This window comes from Phaseolus vulgaris, chromosome 4, assembly GCF_000499845.2.
Source record: "Phaseolus vulgaris cultivar G19833 chromosome 4, P. vulgaris v2.0, whole genome shotgun sequence".
In the NCBI taxonomy this organism is placed as follows: domain Eukaryota; kingdom Viridiplantae; phylum Streptophyta; class Magnoliopsida; order Fabales; family Fabaceae; genus Phaseolus; species Phaseolus vulgaris.
Genome location: NC_023756.2, coordinates 38130207 through 38155357, shown reverse-complemented (window position 1 = coordinate 38155357; position 25151 = coordinate 38130207). Strand labels below are relative to the sequence as shown.

General features: G+C 42.0%; 2 protein-coding genes across 2 annotated transcripts; one reads left to right on the top strand and one right to left on the bottom strand.

Moving 5' to 3' along the window:
* Positions 1-1869: 1869 nt before the first annotated feature.
* LOC137838771 (uncharacterized) lies at positions 1870-2418 on the top strand. The gene has a single exon (XM_068647997.1). The coding sequence runs from the start codon at positions 1870-1872 to the stop codon at positions 2416-2418; it is 549 nt and encodes a 182-aa protein (XP_068504098.1).
* A 13715-nt stretch (positions 2419-16133) lies between these two features.
* On the bottom strand, positions 16134-16478 carry LOC137838770 (uncharacterized). The gene has a single exon (XM_068647996.1). It carries the CDS (start codon positions 16476-16478, stop codon positions 16134-16136), a length of 345 nt encoding a protein of 114 aa, XP_068504097.1.
* Positions 16479-25151: the final 8673 nt, after the last annotated feature.

The window sequence follows — 25151 nt, the reverse complement described above, 5'->3', positions numbered from 1 at the left end:
GGATAAAATAAAAATGAAAACAAAAAGAGAAAATGAAAAAGATAAAGAAAGAAAAGATAAATCGAGTATCAATACCTCAAAACAATCATGTTGACTTGTACTGCAATACAAACTGCACCTCCAAGGTGTTCTTCTTCCTTATCTTTTTCATTACCTAATGATTCTAAATGCTTGACATCATTGATAAAGAATTTTAGGGATGATCTTCAAAATCCTCCTAAAGGTTCTCACCTTCTAAGAGGATTTTCACAAACAAGTCATTTCATCCCCAAATATTCTTTCCAGACATGGCCAGTATATAGAACTTGATCTGATCGGTCATCGGTAGTCGATGACGTCAGCAGCAGATAACCATGTGGACCACTCGCGGGGTGACACGTGGATCAGGTGGCAGAGAAATCAGGGAGGAGATCACCCGGTATGGAGATCGGTGGTCAGTAACTGAGTGGCCACCGACAGATCAGTTCCAAGATAAACACCCGGGGGAGAACGCGAGAAGCAATAGAGCACCGATCAGTCATCGGGTGCATGGTCATCGGGGTCTCGTGTTACACGCAGTTAAACCGGGACTGAGATTCCCAGCGAGAGCGTTACGCATGGACCTCGCATGATCATACCTTAGAGAAAGAAGAGCTCCTCGTCGGTATAGTCGTGCACGAGAGTGGCCTGAGGGAGTTAGTAAACCGGTCAGTGATTGGTTACTCTCTCAACCCATTACGTGCATGGCATCGTGAAGGGGAAATCGTGTGTGCAGAGAGCAATGCTTGGTGAGTGTGCCTAGTCCAGCCACACCTGGCGTTCTCCTGGGAACGTGCGATTCACCCAGATGGAAGAAACGCGCTAAGTTACTCCGCAAGGGAATAACTTAGGCGCACAAAGAGATGCGCTAGAGCCCTTCAGGTGGTGTCACGTGCACGGTTAGATGTGAGTTGCATGCCTCCACGTGTCGCTGTCTGAGAGGGGCGCGGCCCAGATAAAGGTACACTCCGTGTCGTGAAAGGTACAGACAGAAAACCCAGACACCCACGACCCTGACTGTGGTACGTTTTTGTACAAAAGCATAACAGAATTCTGACACACGCAGAGAACAGCGTAATAGAATTTTGTTAGGCACAGACACAGAGGGGGATAAAAAGAGAATCAGAGAGAAATACAGACACACTTTTACACACATTATTTTTCATTAGTGATTCTGTGACCTAACTTGAGCGTTGGAGTGCAAACGGCCGCTAGAGGCGCCGTCTGTGTATTTTGCAGGTTGCATTTGAAGTTCCCAGAGAAGGTTCTAAGAGCACTCTTGTAGATAGCACAGTTGCCATAGGCGGGGCAAGGAAGCAACAAGGCAATTCCTCCACGCTCGAGTTGTCGGCAGGATCATTTGGCGCCCACCGTGGGGCCCGTTTGAGTCGTGGTCCCATCCACACCAAAGTTTCTAGGGTTTCTCAGAGTCTTTGCTGAGTTTTTGCTGAGAAAATGAGGAGAACAAGACAAACATCACCTGAGCCATCTGTCGAGGAAGAAGCTGTGACAATGGCGCAGGTCCTGGAGATGATGCGTGCGCTGCAGGACACTGTCGCAGCGTCGAGAGCTGAACAAGAGAAGATGCAGGCGGAGTTGGCTGCATCGCAGAGCAGTAACGATGAGCTGAATCACGTCAATGAGGAACTGAGAAGGACGTTACAGACGCCGAGAGAACGCGCGGTTGGAGAAGGGATGTCGATGCCACCATCGCCTCCGAGAGCGTTCCCTATGCCGTTCTCCCCTGAAATCATGCAGACCATGGTACCTCCCAACCTAGTGGGAATAAAGGCGTCGTTCACAGGGGTAGAAGACCCATAAGCGCATCTGACGGCCTTCCACACTCAGATCATGCTGTCCGGAGGCTCAGATGCCGTGTATTGCAAGATGTTCATGAGCACTCTGAGAGGAATCGCCATGGAATGGTTCGTGAGTCTGCCAGAGGGTCATATCACGTCCTTCCATCAGTTTTTGAAGCTCTTCACTGAGCAGTACATCATTAACAGAGCACCTTCAGTGGTGTCGTACAATCTGTTCGACGTACGCCAGTACCAAGGTGAGTTGCTGAAAGACTACCTCAACCGCTTTGGAGCGCAAGTGGTTAGATTGTCCAGCAAGGACGAGGATATGCTGGTGCATGCGTTTAAGAAGGGAGTGTTGCCTGGTCCTTTCAGTGAATCCCTCATCAGGAGCCATCCCAGCACCTTTGCGGAGATACGGCGACGTGCGGTGGTGCACATAGTGGCAGAGACAGAGGTTTCTGAGAAAAGAGGAAGTGCGGCACCGCTGAAGCCGCGTGGTGGACAAGGGAAGCAACAGCAGCACACGAGGGTGCATGAGGCAAAGGAGGGAAAGAAAGTGCAGGGGAAACCTCGTCCTTATGCACCCAGGAAGGACTAGGGCAGGGGGCGTGCAAGGGAGAACAATGCACCCCCAAGATATGATTTCATGGTAGGATTGGCGGATCTGATCGCCCTTCCCGCTGTAGCCGCGAGACTCCGAGTACCAGAGAAGACAGACAAGGTACTAGGGAGAAAAAAGAACGAGTGGTGTGAGTTTCACCAAGCCTTTGGTCACACACTCCACTCCTGTTTGGCGTTGGGGCACCAACTGGCAGAGTTGGTAAAGTCTGGGTTCCTAGTAGATTACCTGCGAGAGGCGTCGGGTGATCGCTCGACAGGATCCCAGGCAGGAGAGCAGCAGCATGAAATCCCTGTGCATGGGGAGGTGCAGACGATTGCGGGGGGCTTCTCCGGTGGGGGATGCATCGCATCACAAAGAAGGAGGTATGCTCGATCGGTAATGGCCGTGGACTCAGTAGACGAGGGTCATTTCCCCGAGGTAGATATCACTTTCAGGAAAGCTGATCTGCGGGACGTTGTACCGCACGACAACGATCCTGTGGTCATCTCCCTCATCACAGCAGGAAGGCGAGTGCACAGAGTGCTCGTAGACCAAGGGAGCTCGGCAGACGTCATGTTCTGGTCGTCGTTCAACAAGTTGGAGCTGTCCCCCGATCTGTTAAGGCCGTATACTGGATGTCTCTATGGCTTTGCAGGGGATCAGGTAGAGGTGCGGGGGTACATTGAGCTAAGGACGACGTTCACCGATGGAACGACAGCCCTCACCGAAAAGATAAGGTACTTGGTGGTTAACGCCCCTTCTGCGTACAACATCTTGATGGGAAGGCCAACACTCAGCAGGTTGGGCGCAGTGCCATCGACGAGGCACATGAAGCTGAAGCTGCCGTCGATGGAGGGGACCGTGATAACCATCAAGTCAGATCAGGCTGAGGCTAGACGCTGTTATGTGAACAGCCTCAGGCAGAAAAGGAGCGTATGCCATGTCACCACGACACCACCACCAGGTGTGTTCGAAGAACGATCGGTGGTTAGGCGAATGCGTGGCGATCAGGAGATGGAGGCTGCTACGCTGGGGGGCTCCCAGGTAGCTCAGGTGGAAGCAGAGGAGGAGGGCATGATCACTCCTCGCGAGTCAGGGATCGCGAGGGCGGTCATCGCCAGCGAAAGAAGACCCCACCCAGCTGAGGGGTGGGTAGAAGTCGATATAAGGGGGAGAAAATTCAAGTTGGGAGGATCGCTCGGTGAAGAAGAGCGAGGGTTGATCGCCGGGGTGATCGAAAGGCACATGGGCGCGTTCGCATGGTCAGCATCTGACATGCCAGGAATCGACCCTGACTTCCTCTGCCATCGCCTGTTGATGGATCCTAAAGTCCGACCTGTGTGGCAGAGGCAAAGGAAATTCAACGAAGAGAAGAGGAAAGTGATCCACGACGAAGCACAGAAGCTCCTTGCCGCAGGGCACATCAGGGAGATCCAGTACCCAGAGTGGCTAGCGAACGTGGTACTGGTTCAGAAGCCAAACGGCAAGTGGAGAATGTGTGTGGACTTCACTGACCTCAACAAGGCATGCCCCAAAGATTCCTACCCTCTACCCAGCATAGACGCTCTGGTGGATAGCGTGTCAGGGGGGAAACTGCTCAGTTTCCTGGATGCATTCTCGGGATACAACCAGATCAGAATGCACCCCAGGGATGAATGCAAGACAACGTTCATGACTGAACGGTCTTGGTACTGCTACAAGGTAATGCCGTTTGGGCTGAAGAATGCGGGGGCTACCTATCAGCGACTTATGGATAGGGTGCTCTCGCCCATGCTTGGCAGAAACGTGCTTGCTTATGTAGATGACATGGTGGTCACGTCCCGAGAAAAGGAGCAGCATGTGGCCGATCTGGAGGAACTATTCACCACCATCGCCAGGTACAGGTTGAAGCTCAACCCTGAGAAATGTATTTTTGGCGTGGAGGCAGGGAAGTTCTTGGGTTTCCTCCTGACAGAGAGGGGAATCGAGGCCAATCCAGAGAAGTGCGCCGCAATCGTGGCAATGAGGAGTCCAACGACGGTGAAGGAGGTGCAACAACTCACCGGTCGATTGGCGGCATTATCCCGGTTCATGTCCGCGGGAGGTGAGAAAGGTCATCCGTACTTCCAGTGTCTCAAGCGCAACAGCAGATTCCTTTGGACACAGGAGTGCGAGGAGGCCTTCATCAAGTTGAAGGAGTACCTAGCAAGCCCGCCGGTCTTGTGTAAACCACAGGTAGGCACCCCTCTTCGTCTATACTTTGCTGTGACGGAGAGAGCAGTCAGTTCAGTACTGGTGCAAGAGACCTGTGTACTTTTTGAGTAAGGTGCTGCAAGGCCCTGAAACAAGGTACCAAGCCCTCGAGAAGGCTACCCTGACGGTGGTATTCTCAGCAAGAAGACTCAGACATTATTTCCACAGCTTCACAGTAGTGGTAATGACAGATCTGCCCATCCAAAAGGTGCTAAAGAAACCAGATGTAGCGGGAAGGATGGTCAAGTGCGCGGTGGAATTCTCTGAGTTCGACATTCAGTACGAGCCCCGAGGACCGATAAAGGGGCAGGTGTTCGCCGACTTTGTGGTCGAGCTGTCGTCAGTCGTGACACCTTCGGAAGGGCTAGACTTCCGATGGGTATTATCAGTGGATGGTTCTTCCAATCAGCAGGGAAGCGGCGCTGGGGTCATCCTGGAAGGCCCGAACGGAGTGCTGATCGAGCAGTCCCTCCGCTTTGCCTTCAAGGCTAGCAACAATCAGGCGGAGTATGAAGCCCTGATCGCAGGAATGTTGCTAGCAAGAGAAATGGGAGCAAGAAGTCCGCTTGCTAAGAGTGACTCTTTGCTAGTCACCGGGCAAGTTACGGGGGAGTTCCAGGCGAAAGATCCCCAGATGGCAGCTTACCTAGAGTATGTACAACTCCTGAAGACGTCCTTCACCGAGTTTGAACTGGTTCATGTGCCTAGAGAGCAAAATGCCAAGGGTTAGAGCGCGACCGGCAAAGACCGATGAGATGATGGAAGTCTGCGCTATGAGGGAGCCCGACGCGTGGATAACACCGTACCAGTTGTATTTAGAAGATGGTGTACTCCCACTGGACCCGGCAGAGGCAAAAAGAATAAAGCGGAGCTCGAGTAAGTTTACCTTGATTGATGGAAACCTGTTTAGATTTGGGTTTTCTCATCCTGTGCAGATCTGCGTGTATGGAGAGCAATGCATTAGGCTTATGTCAGAGCTACACGAGGGGGTCTGCGGAAGTCATGTGGGCGGTCGCGCTTTGGCAAGTAGGATCCTCCGCGCAGGGTACTACTGGCCAACGCTGAAGGAAGACTGCGTGAGGTATGCTCAACGTTGCAAACAGTGTCAACTTCACGCAGATTGGCATAAGGCACCCCCGAGGAGTTGAAGTCTATCCATAGCCCGTGGCCATTCCACACATGGGGAATCGACATCCTGGGACCTTTTCCCCTGGCGATAAGGCAGATCAAGTTCCTCATTGTGGCCATTGAATATTTCACCAAGTGGGTGGAGGCAGAACCGGTCGCGCACATCACCGCACAGAAAGTTGAACACTTTGTCTGGAAGAACATCGTCTGTCGTTTTGGAGTACCCAAGAGGCTGGTCTCCGACAATGGCACCCAGTTCACAAGTCATCAGCTAAGGAAGATGTGCGAGGAGTTAAAGATACAACAGGTTTTCGCCTCAGTGGAACACCCACAAACCAATGGGCAGGTGGAGTCAGCCAACCGAGTACTGCTCAGGGGGCTGAAACGAAGATTAGAGAAAGCCAAAGGAAAATGGGCAGAGGAGGTCCCCAGAATCGTATGGTCCTACCTTACCACTCCACAGTCCAGCACCCATGAGACACCCTTTAGCCTTGTATACGGGACGGATGCCATGATCCCCGTAGAGATACTGGAGAGCTCCCCCAGGTTTTTGAATTTCATTGCCGAAGAATCCAATGAAGAGCAAAAGGTGAATCTCGACCTACTGGACGAAGTGCGAGAAGAACCCAGAGTTAGTGCTGAAGCCGTCAAGAGAAGAGTAGAACGGAGGCACAACTCCAAGGTCAGGCTCAGGCGCTTCCAGGAAGGTGATCTGGTGATGAGAAAGGCGCATCAGAATGAGATGGAAAACAAGCTGTCTCCAAAGTGGACAGGCCCATACAGGGTGGTTGAGGCATTGGAGAATGGAGCCTATCGGCTGGAGACTCTGGAAGGAGGAGCAATCCCCAGGACGTGGAACGCCACCCACTTGAAATTTTATTTCAGTTAAGTTGTAAAGTAGTTGCGTTCTCGCGCTAAAGACACACTCAGTGTATATACTGAAAACAGTTGAACAGATAAGGGGGCACTCTTTTCCCTAAGAAGGGTTTTTAATGAGGCCACCCAATAAAAAGATTATCAGTATATCAAGTGTGCGAAAGTTTTCAAGTTAAAATCCTCCTCGCCCCAGGCGCGAGTGCAGGTGGTCGGTTAGGCCTTATTCGCCCTAGGTGCGAATATGGGCGCTGATCTAAGTCCTCCTCACCCCAGGTGTGAGTGCAGGCGACTAGGGTTCGAAAGGCCAGGGGTGCTAGTAAGACCAAGAGAGGGAAAGGAAGGATTTTGACAAATGTCCTTACCCACTTGGCATGTACCAATATTGGCCCAGTAAAGCTCTCAGTTTAAACCCTTCTCACCCCAGGAGTGAGGCAGGGAAAGAATAACCCGATCCGCCCAAGGTTGATGACCTTGGGGAAAGTAAGAGGGGTTACCGAGAAACACTCTTCTTCCCCCAGAAAACAAGGTATCACCTCTGACGATCGATGTCCTCTATGCACTTAGCGCTAAAGCGACAGAGAAGCAAAGTGAAGTACGAAGAACGATGACTGATGAGTTGTTGGTGGGTACGCTGCTTGAAGAACGATGACTGATCAGTTTCGCCTTGTCGGATGAAATTTTTCCAAACAAATTCTTACACAACAAGCTGAGGCAGACAGACTACGCCTAGTCAGTCATCCAGTACGAAGCTATGCATAAGAACTGTTAAAGACAAAGCTAAGGGAGTAGCTAGTCGTGATCAAGTAGAGGCCAAGATCAAAGAGTACAAGATCGCGCTAAACCTAAGCTAGCTAACAGTTAGTCGTGTGCATAAAGAAAGATGAAGCTCAAGAAAGTACAAGAGAAGAAGCTTATAGCTGAAACGAGTATGTATTCACACCAAGTTTTATACAAATTCCAAGTACAAAAAGTTGTGCAGAAGTATAAATTTACAAAAAAGAAAAAGAACTCAAGGAGGAGGAATGAGCTTTCCATCCACCACCTCATGATAAATGCTGAACTGTGAGAGGTCCAAATCCGGGAGAACGCATTGGATCTGCTCGAGCGCCAGCTCGAATCCGTCAGCAAGGGCTTCAGCACCCACGCTCATAAGGTCGGCGTTCTCAGCTTCTAATTTTTGCTTTGAGGCCTCCGCAGCATTCTTCTCGGTGGTAAGGGCAGCAATGGAAGAGGCAGCTTCTTCCAATTGGCCCTTTGCCTCAGACAGCTTGCTCACCACCTCCTCAAGCTTCTTCTCCCCAGTAGCGGTCGTCTCCCTGGTAGACTCGAGCTCCCCCACTAGTTGTGAGTTCAGTTGGCGTAGGGAGGAGGTCTCGGCCTCCAGGTGGATCACCTTGCTCCGCAGTTGCACCACCTCACAGTCTAGAGAGTTGACAGCTTGCCCCATCAAGATCTCAGTCTTGATGGTCTCTTGGACCTGCACTAGGTACTCTCCCCTGGATTTTTCCACCATACCCCTCATCAGATCTACGGACCCTTGGGCAACCTCAAAGTCACTTTGCAGTGACTCCTTGTCATGCTCAAGCTCCTTGATCCTCTTCTCCAGGATTAGTTGCTTGCGGTGCTGGGTGGAAAACTCCAGGGAAAGCACTATCTGCTTAGCCAAGTGCATGTCCACCTCCTCTCCGTTCCATTCGATAAGCTCCCGGCTGTGAATGAGTTGTCGGACCAAAGCAATGACTCGGCTGAAATTCTCATTGCTAGCTCCAGAGCCGCTTGGTCGCGAGCTGCCCCCACCACCTTCAGCAGTAGCAGTGGAGGTTGGTGGTGGTGGTGGTGATGCGAGAAGTCCCGGGAGACCCCCCGAGTGAGCAGAATCGCCCCCAGCAGGTGGAGTGGATTGACCAAGAGCTTGGCCTGCTGGGGGAGGAGATGGAAGTGGAGCTGGAGATGGTGGTCGAGGAGCTGGAGATGGTAGTTGTTGGGGAGAGGGGAAGGATGTTGGCGCTGGGGCAGGTTGAGCAGAAGGGGGCGAGGCTGAACCTTCCTCTATTTCCACCACTTCAATCTCCCCAGGCTGAAGGGATGAAGCCCCCCCCCAACCTCTGGAAGTTTCCTCTTGCAGTGTAGAAGAGGAGAGTCAGAACTCTCCTCTTCGGTTGAGGGGGTAGGAGCAGCAGCAGCTGTAGCAGATGAAGGAAAGGCCTTCGCTAGCCTTCTTCTTTTCCTCACTGGCTCGAGGCCTTCAGCTAGCACGACCGAGAGAGGAGGAGCTGCGATGGGTTCGGTGGTGGAAGAAGAAGAGACAATCATGTTGGCGCCCTGGATTCGGGCAAGCTCCAGCAATGCCTTCCTCCTTTCCTTCCCTAAAGTCATGTCTACATCGAAGGAAAAAAGAAGAGTTAGATGGCATAATTATGCAAGTGGGTCAAAATGTATGCAAGTATGCATGAGAATGTGCAAGTATCCTAAGAGGTGAAAGAAGAAGAGCCTACCTATGTACTTCTTCAGAGCCAAAACATCAAACTCGTGTTTGATGAGAAGAGCTGAGCTGTACTTTGCCCCTAGGAACAGCCCACATAGTTCGCGCTCGTAGGGGGCCATGACTTCGAGGCCACGGGGTTTCTTGAATTCTACTCCAGGAACCCAGTAAAGGGGAAACCCCTCGAGCAATGTTGGACTTTGCGGGGTAGCAGATATCATATAGAACCTGCCCTTCCAATCTTTGAAGGATTGCTGATACAGGCCCAAGAGCACCCGTTCAGGCTGACCCAGGACCTATCCCCGGGGTTCTTCGCCTCGAAAAAGTATAGGAATACATCTACGGAGGCGTTATGCCCGAAGTAATTGCAGAGGATCTCGAATGCCCGTATGAAGGCCCAGGCATTCGGATGGAGTTGGCAGGGGGCGACATTTAGCTCCATCATCAGCTCCTTCTCAAAGAAAGTGAAGGGCAGGCGCAACTTCAACCTCTTGAAGATGGCAGAGTAGACGAAGGTGAAGGGCACCCCATTGGTAGCCCTATCATCCGCGCAGATGGGCATCCCTCGAGGAGGGATGCGTATACGGATATTAAAATCGTTTTCCCTGTCGACGGCGCAAGAAGGCTCATCTGGGTCGTAGCTCAGAAGGGATTTGAGGTGACCCTGCGGTAGTAGGGTGGAGGTTTCGGCCAGCAACGCCAAGGGAGCCCTGGGAACGTGCGATTCACCCAGATGGAAGAAACGCGCTAAGTTACTCCGCAAGGGAATAACTTAGGCGCACAAAGAGATGCGCTAGAGCCCTTCAGGTGGTGTCACGTGCACGGTTAGATGTGAGTTGCATGCCTCCACGTGTCGCTGTCTGAGAGGGGCGCGGCCCAGATAAAGGTACACTCCGTGTCGTGAAAGGTACAGACAGAAAACCCAGACACCCACGACCCTGACTGTGGTACGTTTTCGTACAAAAGCATAACAGAATTCTGACACACGCAGAGAACAACGTAATAGAATTCTGTTAGGCACAGACACAGAGGGGGATAAAAAGAGAATCAGAGAGAAATACAAACACACTTTTACACACATTATTTTTCATTAGTGATTATGTGACCTAACTTGAGCGTTGGAGTGCAAACTGCCGCTAGAGGCGTCGTCTGTGTATTTTGCAGGTTGCATTTGAAGTTCCCAGAGAAGGTTCTAAGAGCACTCTTGCAGATAGCACAGTTGCCATAGGCAGGGCAAGGAAGCAACGAGGCAATTCCTCCACGCTCGAGTTGTCGGCAGGATCAGAACTCAACCCTATGAACTCCCAAAGCTTCATGAACATAAGTTTACATCACAACCCACATCTTGCAATATCTTATCTGTGAACAAACTAACTATGTTATTTACAAGAGTTCTAGATTCGAGGTCGAATGCTTTCCAACTTGGGGGCATGATACAAGCCAAGTAGACAAGCAGATGACCAAGGACATAACAGATACTGCACAATTAAATCCTTCATCTCAGCATCCAAGACAAGGTCCCACCAAACCTCATAAGGACCTCAACAGAAGAAGAATTGGGCATAGACCAAAGCATCAAATGTTCTTTCTTCTAGTCTTCTTACAAGACAAATGCGTGTAAATAAATTGGGCTAACTTTGGGGGTTCAAATAGAAGAATAAGCTAGAGTAGGGTGTGCTTATTAACTTGAGTAGGGTGTGTTTAGTGATTTGAGTAGGGTGTGCTTAGTAATTTAATTAGGGTGTACTTAGTAATTTGAGTAGGGTGTGCTTAGTAATTTGAGCTTGTGTCAAGGCCACCTTTCATGACATATGCACCTAGGTTTAGGGTTTCTTTAACCTACCTTCTAGAAGGTTTATCACAAATTGACACCCCTACCCTTCTATCTTGCTCTCCAAGTCATTCTCTCATATATAAAAGGTGTCTTGCCTCATGTATTAACACATTGAATTTCAATATAGTAAAGAAACTTTGCATGAGTGTTTTTGTGAGTCTGAGTACTCTAGAAATGTGGGTCTTGTCTTGGGTGTCTCTGCACTTCAAGCGTCGACTCTTCACCACTCATCTTGGAGTCTCCCACCACTCCAAGTGGCATGACCACCATCGTCATCCATAAGTTTCCTCTACCTTTTCATGTCTTCCTTGCACCATTTCCATTCCTCTTATATTCTTGTGTTCTTCTTTTCCTTCTTTTCCATCCTGTTGCTTTCCATTATATGTTTTTTTTCGCACCTCATCATCATCAACACCATATAATTGTATTTTTCTCTTTGTCCTCTATAAGTGAACCTTCACACTTACTTAACCACTTGGTTAAATTCGTGTCTAGTGGGGATCTTCTTTGGGTTTCTCACCATATTCTGCTAATCCAAAAATCATAAACAAAAGAGTAACCCATAAAAAATGTGTAATCCTAAAATCAATTCACATCACTTGTTCTGTAGACATAGATTCTGACTCATTGGAATTTGGAAACACTATCTTATGTTGACAACAAAATATGAGAATGTGATTGGCAGATAGCCAATCTAATCCTGGAATAAAATCCAATTCATCTCTACATACTTGACATAATGATTGTCCCGATCATGAATCATACAATGCTTCATGTTCTTGCCGGTTGACTCGCTCGCCGGTTGGCTCGAACGGCGCTCTCTGGCCCACCTGTCTCCGCCTGAGAATCGCACCTCCTTGGTTGAAGAATCTCTCACTTGCAAAGACAAAGGGCGCCTTGACGGTCGTTTGCACTCCAACGCTCAAGTCAGTATTAGGTCAGAGAAACACCAAGTGTATAAAGTTGTTTCAGTCTTAGCACTTGTGTACCTTGCTAGGGATTTTAGCACCCTTTATATAGGTTGAAACTAGGGTTTACCTTTGTTCTATTACCCATGTATAGGGTTCCTTGGAGAATGTCCCTGCACCGCTATTACACAATCTTAGCGTAATTTGGCACATAGAACTTCCCTTAACTAGAGTGCAACGACTAACAAAATGGTCGCTTGGGTACCAACTCGTGCGCCAAATCTCTGGGGCCATCTATTTCACGGGTGCCCTAAGTATTCACATGACGAGCCTTAGCGCCTCCAAAGATTATTTACTCGTGTCGTGCCTGAATGCGCTATACACACCACTTGCATGGATCCCTCACGTCTTAGGGTTTTTTCCCATTACTGATGTTTAACTAGTAACTAGTGTAATTATGGGGCCCACATTACGTGGCCCAATATAACTATTTAGACCGTCGACGTCCGATCTCTCCCTCTTCTAGCGAGGTCTGATGTCGATCTCCAACGTCGAGGTCCATGGTACCGATGTTCGAAGACTGACCAACACCCTAATATGTGTATCTAGAGCCCACCTCACGAGGCCCATCTTTACTATCAGGCACCGATGTGCGATGTCTGAGGTCAGTCACTGGAGTTGATGACCAAGGACTGGTCGGTACACAAGCCCCCCAGTTTCGAGCTGTAACTTGTCTCAACGAAGAAACTAAGTGATCGCCTTAGGCAACCTACGTGGCACTGGGTGACAGGATGTGAACAGTACACCGAAGTGACGTCTCACCACACTTTTTTAAATCACCGTACACGTGGCAAGATCAACAATTATCACTTGTTGGTGCTTGCGCTTCTTCGTATACTGCTTAAACCTTTAAACACTTATGCTCTCTTCACTGTTCCATTACTTTGACTTAAGCAAATCATTTCCAAGCATTTCTCTCATTCGAAACGCTCTCTCTTTTTTCTTCAAAACTTAGACCTTCAAACTCTACTCGATCAAATGTATGATTTTTACTCGTTGTTTGTTCTTGCTTTATGATTTCGCTGCCCATAACATGTTATAATTGTTCTAGGACTGTTTATGTTTTCCGCTTTTTAGGTTTTCTGCACTTTATGTTTATCTGGGTTTCCTGGGTTGCGCCATCATCTTCTTCTAAACCTTCACCTTTCTTCCTTTATCCTCTTCCTTTTTAGCTCTCTTCGAGATGGCCAGAACCAAAACAACACAGAACCCCCCTCCCTCTATTGACTACAGAACCTCTACCACTGGGCTCCTAATGACTTATTAGCGGAAACCTCCAAATTCACCTCCAACCAGGATGTAATAACGTACAGGGAGGGTGAAGCTGATGAGAAGTGTCGTGTCTTCGGGAGGGAGCACGACGCGTATGTATCGATTCTGCCTTGTGAGAAAGGTGAACCCATGTGCGCCGATGATTGCGTGAACCCAGCTAGAGGTCCTTTCTTCTTCATGTATTCCACCATTTTCAAACGGGTCAAGCTCCGCTTGCCACATACAGGGTTCGAGTGCGCGTTGCTTACAGAGATCAACGTGGCCCCTGCCCAGCTACACACCCCAACAGCCAGGCCTTTGTAAGAGCCTTCAACATTTTGTGCAATCACCTCAGCCACACGCCCTCCGTGGACGTCTTCTTATACTTTTCGAGGCGAAGAATCCCGGCAAGAGGTTGTGGCTGAGCTTTAATGCAGTGGCAATGAGAGTTCTCCTAACTCTCTTCCAGCAATCCTACAAGGGCTTTAGGAAGAAGTTCTTCAAGGTGAGTTGTAACATCCATGACCCCACCCTTCTAGACGAATTTCCCCTCTATTGGGTGGAGAAGCCTGGCCTTAAAAAGCCTAGGATTCTCGAGGGTCTGACCTCGCCCGATCGTGAGATGTGCCAACTCCTTTCGGGCTTGGGAAAGGTGTTCGACACTGCTAAGTTGATCAAGCTTGAATTCTACGCCAAAGCTCTTAAGAGCTATATAGGTATTGTTCTCATTTCTACTTCACATTTGTTGCCAATTGCATGTTCGTTTAGTTTCTTATTCTTTGTCGTTTCTATGCAGACATGAATTTTAATGAGGAGAAGAAGAAAAAACTGGCTGAGCTTCTCACCCAAGTGCAAGGTTGCTGCTGTCGGTGTGGGTACTTCAACTCCTACAAATCTTCCTCCCCTGACACCTCTGGTGGTGGCCACTGGTATCGAAGACAAGGATACCGACTCAGGCCTTGTCTTCAAGAGGCAAAGGGTTGGCAATGTTGAGGCACCATCGCATAAGGCAACTGGTGGGCACGCGCCTTCCTTCAGGGACAACCCTCCAAACACCTCCTCCCCTCGCGACCTTATTGTGCACGAAGGTGGGGGGGGGGGGGGGGAGAGTGCTCCTGAAGGCCGTCAGACGCCTCATGTCGCTGAGCTCCCAACCATCCTCCAGCAAGCTCTTAAATGCTTTCAAAACCAAGAGATGGTGGTCAGCCTGAGTGAGGACCCCACCCAAGGTCGCGTGGCTCAGACCTTGAGGAGTATCTTATCGCATCCAACCTCTCCCTGTCCAAGGTGCAAGACTTGCAAGCTTCGATGGCGAAGCTGAGGGAAGAGTTAGATCTCATGACCAAGGTCTCCTCCACACGCGAAGGAAGCCAAGAGGCTTCGACAATCTGAGAAGGAAGCCAAAAGGCTTCTCTTCGAGAAGTCTCAGGAGTCTCTTCAATCTGAGTCTAAGATCCTACCTCTCCGCAACAAAGTGATTGATTTGGAGGAGAAGGTAGAGGAGGTGCAGACCAAGATGGCCAAGATGGAGGAGAGGGCCACCCAGCGCGAGGTTCAACTGGGCCAGGTGGACGTGGAACTTGCCCAAAAGATCGAGCTCTTCAAGCAAACGGAGGAAGAGCTCACCAACGACGTCGCCGATGCTTACGATGCGGGGTTTCAAGATGCCATAACTCAGTTTGCCTGCGTGCATCCTGAGGTGGATCTTTCCCCATTCGCAGTCAAAGTGGGTCGTTGATGGGCAACTCGTGCCCAGGGAATAGCTTCTTTCGTTTTGTAACTTAGCTTCTCAATGAACAGTTTGTACTTTGTGTATATATATATTTATGAACATCTGCCCTTCCTTAATCTATTTTGTCTTGGTCATTAGCCGCTTTACTTGTATTAACTTCCACTAATATTTCCTTTGGACGAACATTCACGCCTTAAGTTGCACGCTTCACCCTTCTTGCTTAACCTTCTTGCGACCTTCGATGTCTTAAGGCATTGGTGATGTGCGCGCAACTCTTTCCTGGTCTTTCCTTCGTTGTGCAAAGATGGGGGACAACCCTTACTTTCTGTTCTGATCTTCGACTCGTTAGATAAAGGAAAGGTCTCCCTGCTGATCTCGTCCCTACTCTCCTTAGGTCGATGGACATGCCTTACTGGTGAACCACAGCGTTCTCGATCTTGACTTTCAAGCGAGGGAGAAGTGCGTATTTCCTATCTCGACCTTGCTTTGTGAGGGAGAAGTGAATTTAACTGGCGAACTATAGTGTTCGACCTTGACGTTCCCTCGCAAGAGGGAGACTCACTGAGGAATCATACTATTCCCAATCTTGGTGTTTCTAACCCAAGTGAACGGTTCTTAACTGACCTCGTCCTCGCCCATGGGGCAAGGGAGGATTTACCTGTCGAACCATACTATTCGACCTTGGAGTTCCCACGCAAGAGGGAGGCTCGCTGAGGAACCATACTATTCCCAACCTTGGTGTTTTTAACCCAAGTGAACGGTTCGTAACTGACCTCATCCTTGTTGTACGAAGTCAAGGGGTAGGTCTGTTCGATCTTGAAGTTCCCACGCAAGAGGGAGGCTCACTAAGAAACCATACTATTCCAAACCTTGGTGTTTCTAAGCCAAGTGAACGGTTCGTAACTAACCTCATCCTTGTTGTACGAAGTGAAGGGACAGGTTTTTAACGATTGAACCATACTATTCTCAGCCTTGGTGAACTCACACAAGAGGGAGGCTCATCGAGAAACCATACTATTCTCGATCTTGGTGTATCAATCTAAGGGAGAGGTTCATTAACTGCATTGCACAACATACTTCTTAACTGAATAACTTAAATTTTATTGGGTGACCTCGTTAAAAAACACTTATAAGGAAACTAGAGTGTCCCCTAAAACTGTGTACAATGCAAACAACTTCACTGAAATAAAACTTAAGGTTGGTCGCGTTCTAAGTAAGAGGGATCGCCCCACCTTCTAATGTCTCGAGCCTGTACGCTCCATTCCCAAGGGCCTCTGTCACTCTGAAAGGACCAGTCCACTTGGGGGACAACTTGTTCTCTAGATGGTACGGGTGGACCTTTCGTATCACCAGGTCGGTGACCTGAAACTGCCGAGGTCTCAGCTTGGAGCTGTATTTGTACTCCACCCTTCTCTTTAAGGCCTCAGCCTTGATCCTTGCTTCCTCCCTTACTTCGTCCAACTGATTCAGGTTCACCTTCCTCTCTTCATTGGACTCTTCGACCACGAAGTTCTGGAAACGTGGCGAGTTCTCCTTCATTTCTACTGGAATCATTGCGTCTGAACCGTACACCAAGCAAAAGGGTGTTTCTCTGATCGTGGACTGGGGAGTAGTGTGGTAAGCCCACACAATTCTAGGAACTTCCTTTGCACAGGTCCCTTTGGCTTTATCAAGCCTTCTCTTCAGACCTCTGAGCAAGACTCGATTGGAAGACTCGACCTGCCCATTCGTTTGGGGGTGTTCGACCAATGCGAACACCTACTTTATTCCCAACTCTGTACATAGTTTGCCCAGTTGTTGGCTCACAAACTGGGTACCGTTATCATACACCAACCGTTTTGGGATTCCAAAGTGGCACACTATGTTCTTCCACGCAAAGTGTTGGATCTTGTGGGTTGTGATATGCGCTACTGGCTCAACCTCTATCCACTTTGTGAAGTATTTTATGACAACCACGAGGTACAAACATCAACAAATTAATAAAAACAATTATATATCTTTTATCTTCTCACTAGGGATCTCTTTCACTTGCAGCCTCTTCTGCTCCTGTGTAAAATTCATGATCATCACAGATAAAGAAAACAAACACAAAACAAAGCACAAGGTAAGCTAGCTATAAAAGAAATCTATATAATTTAAATTTCAAATTAATAAACATAATTCATCAAGTCTAATATAATTTCTCAAACCTTCAAGTGTCTATTAAAATTTATAATTCATCTTTCACATGTCAGACTTCTACTAACTCACAACACATAGACACTTGACTTTACTTTCAGAAGACTCGTGTGTTGATTTTGACTCAGAGATTTGCATCTATCATACTATCTCACTGTAAAATCCACATAATTATGCCCATAAATAATCTCAAAATCATCTCTCCTAATATGACAAGGTTAATTCATATAACAGGTCAAATTAGTTATCTTTTAAACAACTTACCCATTCATATGAACATCCTTCGACTCTCACCACCTAAGTAACTTCATCTATATGATTCCATTATTTCAGAAGAGTCGGGATATCTCCTTTTAGAGGAATCCCTAGTCAATGCACATCCTAATCAATCTTAACACTGTATTTTTTTTCCTTAAAATACTATGTCTTGATTAAAATTCATATTCTAACTCTCACAATTTCCAAAATCACGCAATCAAATCATACCAAAGTTTAGAATTCCCAAAACACACAACAATTCATTCACTAATCATATAAATATTTACTTAAAAGTTTACATAATTTATAAGTAAAATAATACAGAAATAAATAAACCAACCTTTTAAAAGAAAATATAATTTTCAGTTATTTTTTCACTGGCTTGAGCTAAAAAATTTAGTGTGAGCGAAAATATACCATCGTGCACCCAAAAAAACATTTTGGCTTGAACGGAAAATTTTAGTGTGAGCGAAAATGAACTAGTGTGCACCCAGGATTTTTGGCTTAAACGAAAAATTTTAGTATAAGGAAAATGAACCTGTGTGCACCCATGATTTTTGGCTTGAGCGAACAAATTTTGGTTTGAACGAAAATGGACCAGCGACACTCCAGACTTCCCCCATTTTCGCTTGAACAAAATTCCATTTAGTTTGAGCGGAAATGGACCAAAAAGTACCTTACAATTTAACCCATTTTCGCTTGAATAAGATCCCATCTTGTTTGAGCAAAATTGGACTCGAGAGCATTTTCATTCAAAATTGTTATTTTATCAAATATACTAAGCCAAAGTAACAAAATTCTTGCTATAGTTGAATAATTACTTTAAATCAACATCAAACAACCAATACTCAACAACATTATCCTTTAAGTGATTCACCAAACTATGTACATACATTCATTTACTTATTCAAATAAAAAACAATATAATTTTATAACATCTACCATATATCAAATTTCACATTCAAATCTCAATCAACTTCTAATATACTTAAAATAAACAATCCTGCAAGAAAGTTTGAGACTGGTGACCACTTCACCCCCACATCCAGATCTTATAGCCTAGGGTTCTATTAGAAATTAATACCATCTTTCCTTACCGAACTTGAGCAAATGGTCACTAAGAGCTCCAAACCTACCAAAAGCTCAAGTGTAACCTAAATTGCACCACATAGTCCTGATAAAAAATCTAACTATATCACTAGGACCCTGAGCTAACAGATATTAACCTTGTAGTTAAAAGAGTCACATACAAAGCCTATGCAGAGACAAACCAAACAAGTTCAAAATTTGACTTTAGAGAAGAGAAAAAATTAACTTACTCTATTAAAGATTCTGATCGGGAAGTCTTGTAGTATTCACTATTAGGAGTTTGATGACCGACCCCGATCATCAAACTGATGAGCGAGGAGGTCAAAATCTTAGAGAGAATGGAGAGGGGAAAAAGGAAACTTCTAGAAAAATAGTTGTTCTTTTAAAATGAAACATGAATAACTAGATTTTCTATTTATATTTTTTCATTTTAATAATAAAATATTCATATGTTATTTTAATTGCACCACTTCCACTACAAGAAAATCATGAAATAAAAACCAATTTTTAGAGACAAAAAATAATTAGTTGTTATAGTGACTAAAAATTAGACATCATTTTAGAAAAAAAAAATAGTTTCTAAATTAGTTTCTATTATTGTTAAATGGTTTTTAAAGTGATGTCTAATTAGCAACAAAGGTTTTTGCTACCAATTATTTAGATTCTAAATTTGGTAGTAAAAACTTTGGTTGCTAATTATACACCAATTTAGAAACCATTTAACAATAATATAAACTAATTTAGAAACCATTTTTTTTTTAGTTTCTAAAATTATCTCTAATTTAGTTATTATAGCAACTAATTATTTTTTATGCTTAAAAATTGATTTTTATTTTATGATTTTCTTGTAGTGTTTTACTCTAAGACTAATTTTCTCGTCCTTCCAATTATCAGGCATATCTTTTAGTATTTGTAAATATGTTTCTTTTCATATTTCTTATAGTTGTTTAATAATATCTTATTTGCTAAGAAAACAAAATACACATATACAAATATGAAAATGGTGAAATATATAGATGCAGATCTTTTTCTAAATTATAAACATCATGTATGATAATGAAAGGACCATGAATAGTTCCTAGTTTCTTCCAATAAATTATTTACGTCATTTCATCTTATTCTCTATGAAATATCTTATTAATTTTGTATTATAGATTAAAAATATAGTTACCTCTATGTTTTCCAAGTAGAACTTGGATATAAATCTTTTTATTTTTTAATTGTAGTTGAAGGGTTTTTGAAGGACTCAACCTTTTCTAACTCCTATGCTCAGTTGACCTTTTGTGCATGCTTTGCAAGTGTTCAACTTTCTTCCACTAAATTCCATCCCTACCCACTGCTACCTTCTACAAAGGTCCCCATTAAAAAATAATTCAACAACTTGTCAAGGAATCCCGAGAAATTTATATCTAACCAACTAAAATAAAAATGCTAAATTAAAAAAATATATATTTAATGTGTTTCAGTAAATGTTAATAAAAATTTAATACTCAAAATATTCAGTTATATTAGAGCATTCTTTTTCAAAAACATTCTTCACCGTAGAAATTTATTTTAACTTGAATTCTATAACTTTTGATTTATGTTTATTGGAATCATGTTAAAATAATATAGTTTAGCAATAAAAAATTTTCATTAGAAACTCTTACGGGAGATACTGTTAAAAAAACTCTCAAGTTCTAACTAGACCAGAAAGAATTTATATATAAGAAAATTCTAATTTTTCAAGTTAATTTTATATAGAATTTTTCTTTTAATATGGAATCCAAATCTATTTATGAAAAATTCAAGTTGTATGTGTTAGAGAAAAGTTTGAAAATATTGTATAAATAGAAAAAAAAAAAAAAAAAACTCTCATCTTATAATAAGACATTCATGTTCAATTCTTACCTATTTAGTTAAAACTGATAACATTTATTTGATACTTAAATAAATTATTATTTTATTATAATATAATATAATATTTCAAATAATGTTGTAGAATAATTTTTTTATTATTTTTGTATTAAAAAAATTTATATTTTCATTTAAAACTTGTATATAATCATGATTAAGTTTTAATGTAATTAACTAAAAAATCTGACAAAATAGAAGAAAATGAGCTTTGGTAAAGTTGAGTACCCAACATATATTTTGTAAAAATTTAGATTATTTGAAAAAATATTAATAGTTAATTTTTGTTTAAAATAATATTTCATTCCAAATTCATATTTGATTTAATTATTGAAGAAGAAACAGATATTTTACAGAGGTCATGGAGAAGCATTTGAAAAGCACAAGTTGCACAAAGGTAATGTACCAACATATTTCCATTTTTCTATTTTGTACTATAATACAATATAATAATAGAAAGAAAGAGTAAAGCTATGATTGGTTAGTCGTGAAACACGAGCCGTTGATGGTGCTGACCTTGCCAAATCACAATCACACGCCGTCGAAATGTTTCGAGAGGAGCGTGCTTTGCGTGTGGTGCCGCCAGCGCGTGAGTACAGTCTTTGTGTAAGAACGCGTTGAGTATGTCAGTGTCGGCGCCTAGATAATGAGAACCGATAAACCCCGGTTGCCACCAAATTTATGGCCCACAGTGTAAAATGACCGTATTGCACTTCAAACTCAGTATGAGCTGTTCTCTATTAGGATAACGCGATAAACACACGAACTGCGAACCTAACTCACGGATCTTTTGGATAAAATAATGTTCCCAGCTAAAATTAATTTCAATATAAATTTAGTGTTTTTTTAATACACTAAATCTAAATTTCTTCTAGTATTTTAGTAAAATATAATTTTTTTAACGGTTACATTAATTAGGAAAGATATATTTGAAATTTAAAAAGATTTAAAATGTAATTTAAGTTATTGTTAAATATTGTAATTAAAGAGCTATAAAAAATAAAATGAAATATTTAAAATGTGTTGTAATTAAAATTGAGACAATGAATTTTAAATTGAAGTTTCCTTTTATTATAAATTATATAAAAATTTATATTAATATAAAATTATTTGAAATCTAGTTTATTTAATTTTAATCTCTTTAGAAATTAAATTAATATAACTCTATGTAATGTCACTTGTATACCAACTCCATGTCACACTCGTGCTCTTATCTTTTTTTATCTATCATTCCTTGAATTTAATGTTTCTAGACAAAACAGTGCAGTCTTTAGTATGTAAACTATTTATTAAGAAAATAATATGGATTACTAGTTAGTTTTATTCTTAACATGTATTAATATGTGTCTTATTTTAAAGATAAGTGTTTCTTCAATGTTTTTACTTAATATTATCATTTATTCTTATATAAAAATCCAGGAAAGTAATAACAAAATAGTAAATATGTTTTAACTTTATAAACTAATCAATATAGTTTATTTATTAGTTAATATTATTAGAGATGTTAAATGTCTAATTAACAATTATCAACAAGTAGGATGGTAAACTAATACCTATATTCCCTAATCAATATATCTTAATTTATTTTATTTAGTATTTATAATAAATTGTGAAACATGTCTTTATAATCTATCAACATGTGTAAAGTATTTTGTGTTTGTATAATTTCATTTGATAAGTAAAATGTTTGAACACATGATATTGATAGGAAGTATTAAACATTCATGGTATATGTGAAATATTATAATATTTATTTTATGTATGGAAAGAAGGTTAATTTTTTTATTTTTTTTTAAGAGGAACTCACTCACGTAGACATTTATAATATTAACTCGAACGACCTTAAGACTAATGCTATGGTTGCAAGAATATAATATTTTTTTAAGAGAGTGTTAGTGAAACTAATGTTAAGAACTAAAATAAAATATAATTTTTTACAATATAAGATTGGTTTAATCGATACTAAGAATATATAATTTTTTTTTTTTAAGTGTAGTGGTGGTTAAGTCAACACTAATTCATTTTAGTGTATTTCGTTTTAATGTGCATGTAGTTATTAGCGATTTTTTTTTAAATAATGATTAAAGAGACCTTTAAACATCTAGCATAATAGCACCAGCTAATAAGAAAACTAAACAAGATTCAATTAATTAAACACTAAAGTTCTAACAATTTAAGAGAATTATAACTTTTAACTTATATAAGAACTTATCAGCCACATTATGAATTACAACTTGCATAAGTTTCATACAATGCAACATATAACATACCACTTAAAAATTATTGTATCTTAAACTTAAATAAGTAAAATTGTTTGAAATTTAATAGCCATACTAACTAAGCTTGAAAAGAGAAAAAAAAATATTTGAAATGGGTTATCTACACAAAGGCTTGAGAAAAGGGACGACAAAGACCAAAACCTTTTGATTTTTTTTTTCAAAAATCATATTCTTTTTAATTCATTTTATTATGGTTGTGTTTTGATTATAACATTGTGAATACCTTGTATGAAAGACTCAACAACAAATAAGGAAAGCTAAAACTCTCTAAACATCTTTAGGATCTTCATTTTTAAACATCTTCACTTGAGACTTGAGTCAAACTCTCTAAACATCTTTAGGATCTTCATTTTTAAACATCATCATCAAAACATTTTCACTTGAGACTTGAGTCATTTTTCAAGTCCAACACCTCATGAGCGCCCTGATGTATCTACATAATTCTCAAGATTTCATAACGTTATTTACACTGTCATCAACCTCGCTTGAGTAACCATTATATCTCTTAAGCAAAATCCTTATAGAGGAGAGAGAGTTACCTCGACCTCTCTCTCGCTAATGTCTCACTTATGCTAAATACTCTATCACTTGAATCTCTAGACTGTCACTCAAGCGACAATGAATGATTAATGTAATCATTACACACCTTTTGGTGTAACTTGAGTGGTGAGTCACTATTTGAGCAATATCCAATCCCAAAACACAGCTCAATTGAAAAATTAACATCATGAAACTAACCAAATTTATGCTTTGATACAAGAAATTGCCAATCAATCTCATGATTAATTCCCCAAAACTATAATTGAGTATGAATACACTCTCCCTCTTATTCCAAAATCATACTCTAAGATATACGTATACTAATTTCATATATATATATAGGTATGTGTATGTATATCAATCCAAGCATCATATATTTAATATTTCTAACAATCCAAAATATTGATTAGATTCAAATATTAAATCATTTTATTTGAACGTAATGTCTTTATTAACTTAAAATTATTCCAACACTTTTAAGAAAATCTAACAAAACTCGATGTAGGTATTCAAATATGAATACTATTAAAATCTCTCGTTTACCGAACACCCAAAAACAAAAACAAAAAACATTTAATAAAAATTGAATCATTTACCAAAATTTCAGTAACTAACCTATCTTACTTTATATTTCACAGTAACTTCTCAACACTATAATCTGATAGCACATCAATAATCAAAGTATTCTCTATACTTAAATAATTAAGAAAACATGAGCTTTAGAAAGATAAAATTCCAAATTAAACAATGATAACCATTTAGTTTTTATTTAGAATTTACTTTAACTAAAACCCAGTTCTTCATTGGTTGAAATTAATAAAGGAAATAGCCAACTCAATCCAATACGAAACATTTGGACTGATTTCGACAATAATTTTGATCAAATTCAATTTGTTGAGCACTAACATCTTTAAAAATCCTCTTGTTAATGTTTTGTCACTAACAAGGCATATAAAGAATTGTGGTTTAATTTTTTTTCTATAAGAGTTTAATAATTTGTAATGTAGTGATTCTTTGTGAAGGATAAATAAAAGTGTAATAATTTGTTTACAAAGTAAGAAAAGAAACCTAAATAGTAAGTATGGAAGATAAAGAGAGAAGAAATGGTGAGAATCGAGATTTTTGTTTTAATGTAAGTTATTCTTAAATGTTTAATGCAAACTAATGAAATGGATTCTCATCTAATAATAAGAGCCTTACTTTTTCATGTTTCCTTTATTGTTTTTTAAAAAAACTACTCATTCATTCTATACATATGTTCATCTCAAGTATATTAAAATTGCATTTCTAATATCAATTTTCTCTCTTCAATTTTGTTACTATAGTTAGGATTAGGATTTAGGTTACGAGAGATTTACTAGTATAATTAAGATTAGGGTTATAATTAAGATTAAGATTAAGGTTAGAGTTAGAACTAAGGTTTGTTAGTATAGTTAGGATTAAGATTAAGGTTACGAGAGATTTGTTAGTATAATTAGAATTAGGGTTATGATTAGGATTAAGGTTAAAGTTATGAAATTTGTTAGTATAATTAGATTAAGATTAAGGTTAGGAGAGATTTGTTAGTATATATAATTAGGATGAGGGTTATGATTAAGATTAAGATTAGGGTTATAAAATGTAGTTAGTTGATAATTTATAAGGAGGATAGTTAATTATTAAGAAAGGAGAAGTATAGTAATGGAGTATAATATAAAGTTGGGAATACATCCCCAGGTAGTGGTGTGGGGCCTTGGGATGGGGTGTCTTATTAAGGGTGTGTGGCAATGCGAAAAGGTGTTAGGTAAATTTGGAATTTGGATTGTATATTTGGGGAAAGCAAGAGAAGAAGAAGAAGTGTTGATAATGGGCAGAAGAAAAATGAATGGAGGTGGTTGAGTTGGTTAGGCCAAGGTACAACTGCGGCATCACTTCCGCGTCTGCCACGTGTCTCCTTCCTACTACAACATTCAATGTCCATTGCAAAACACCTTTCTTCTCCCACCACTTT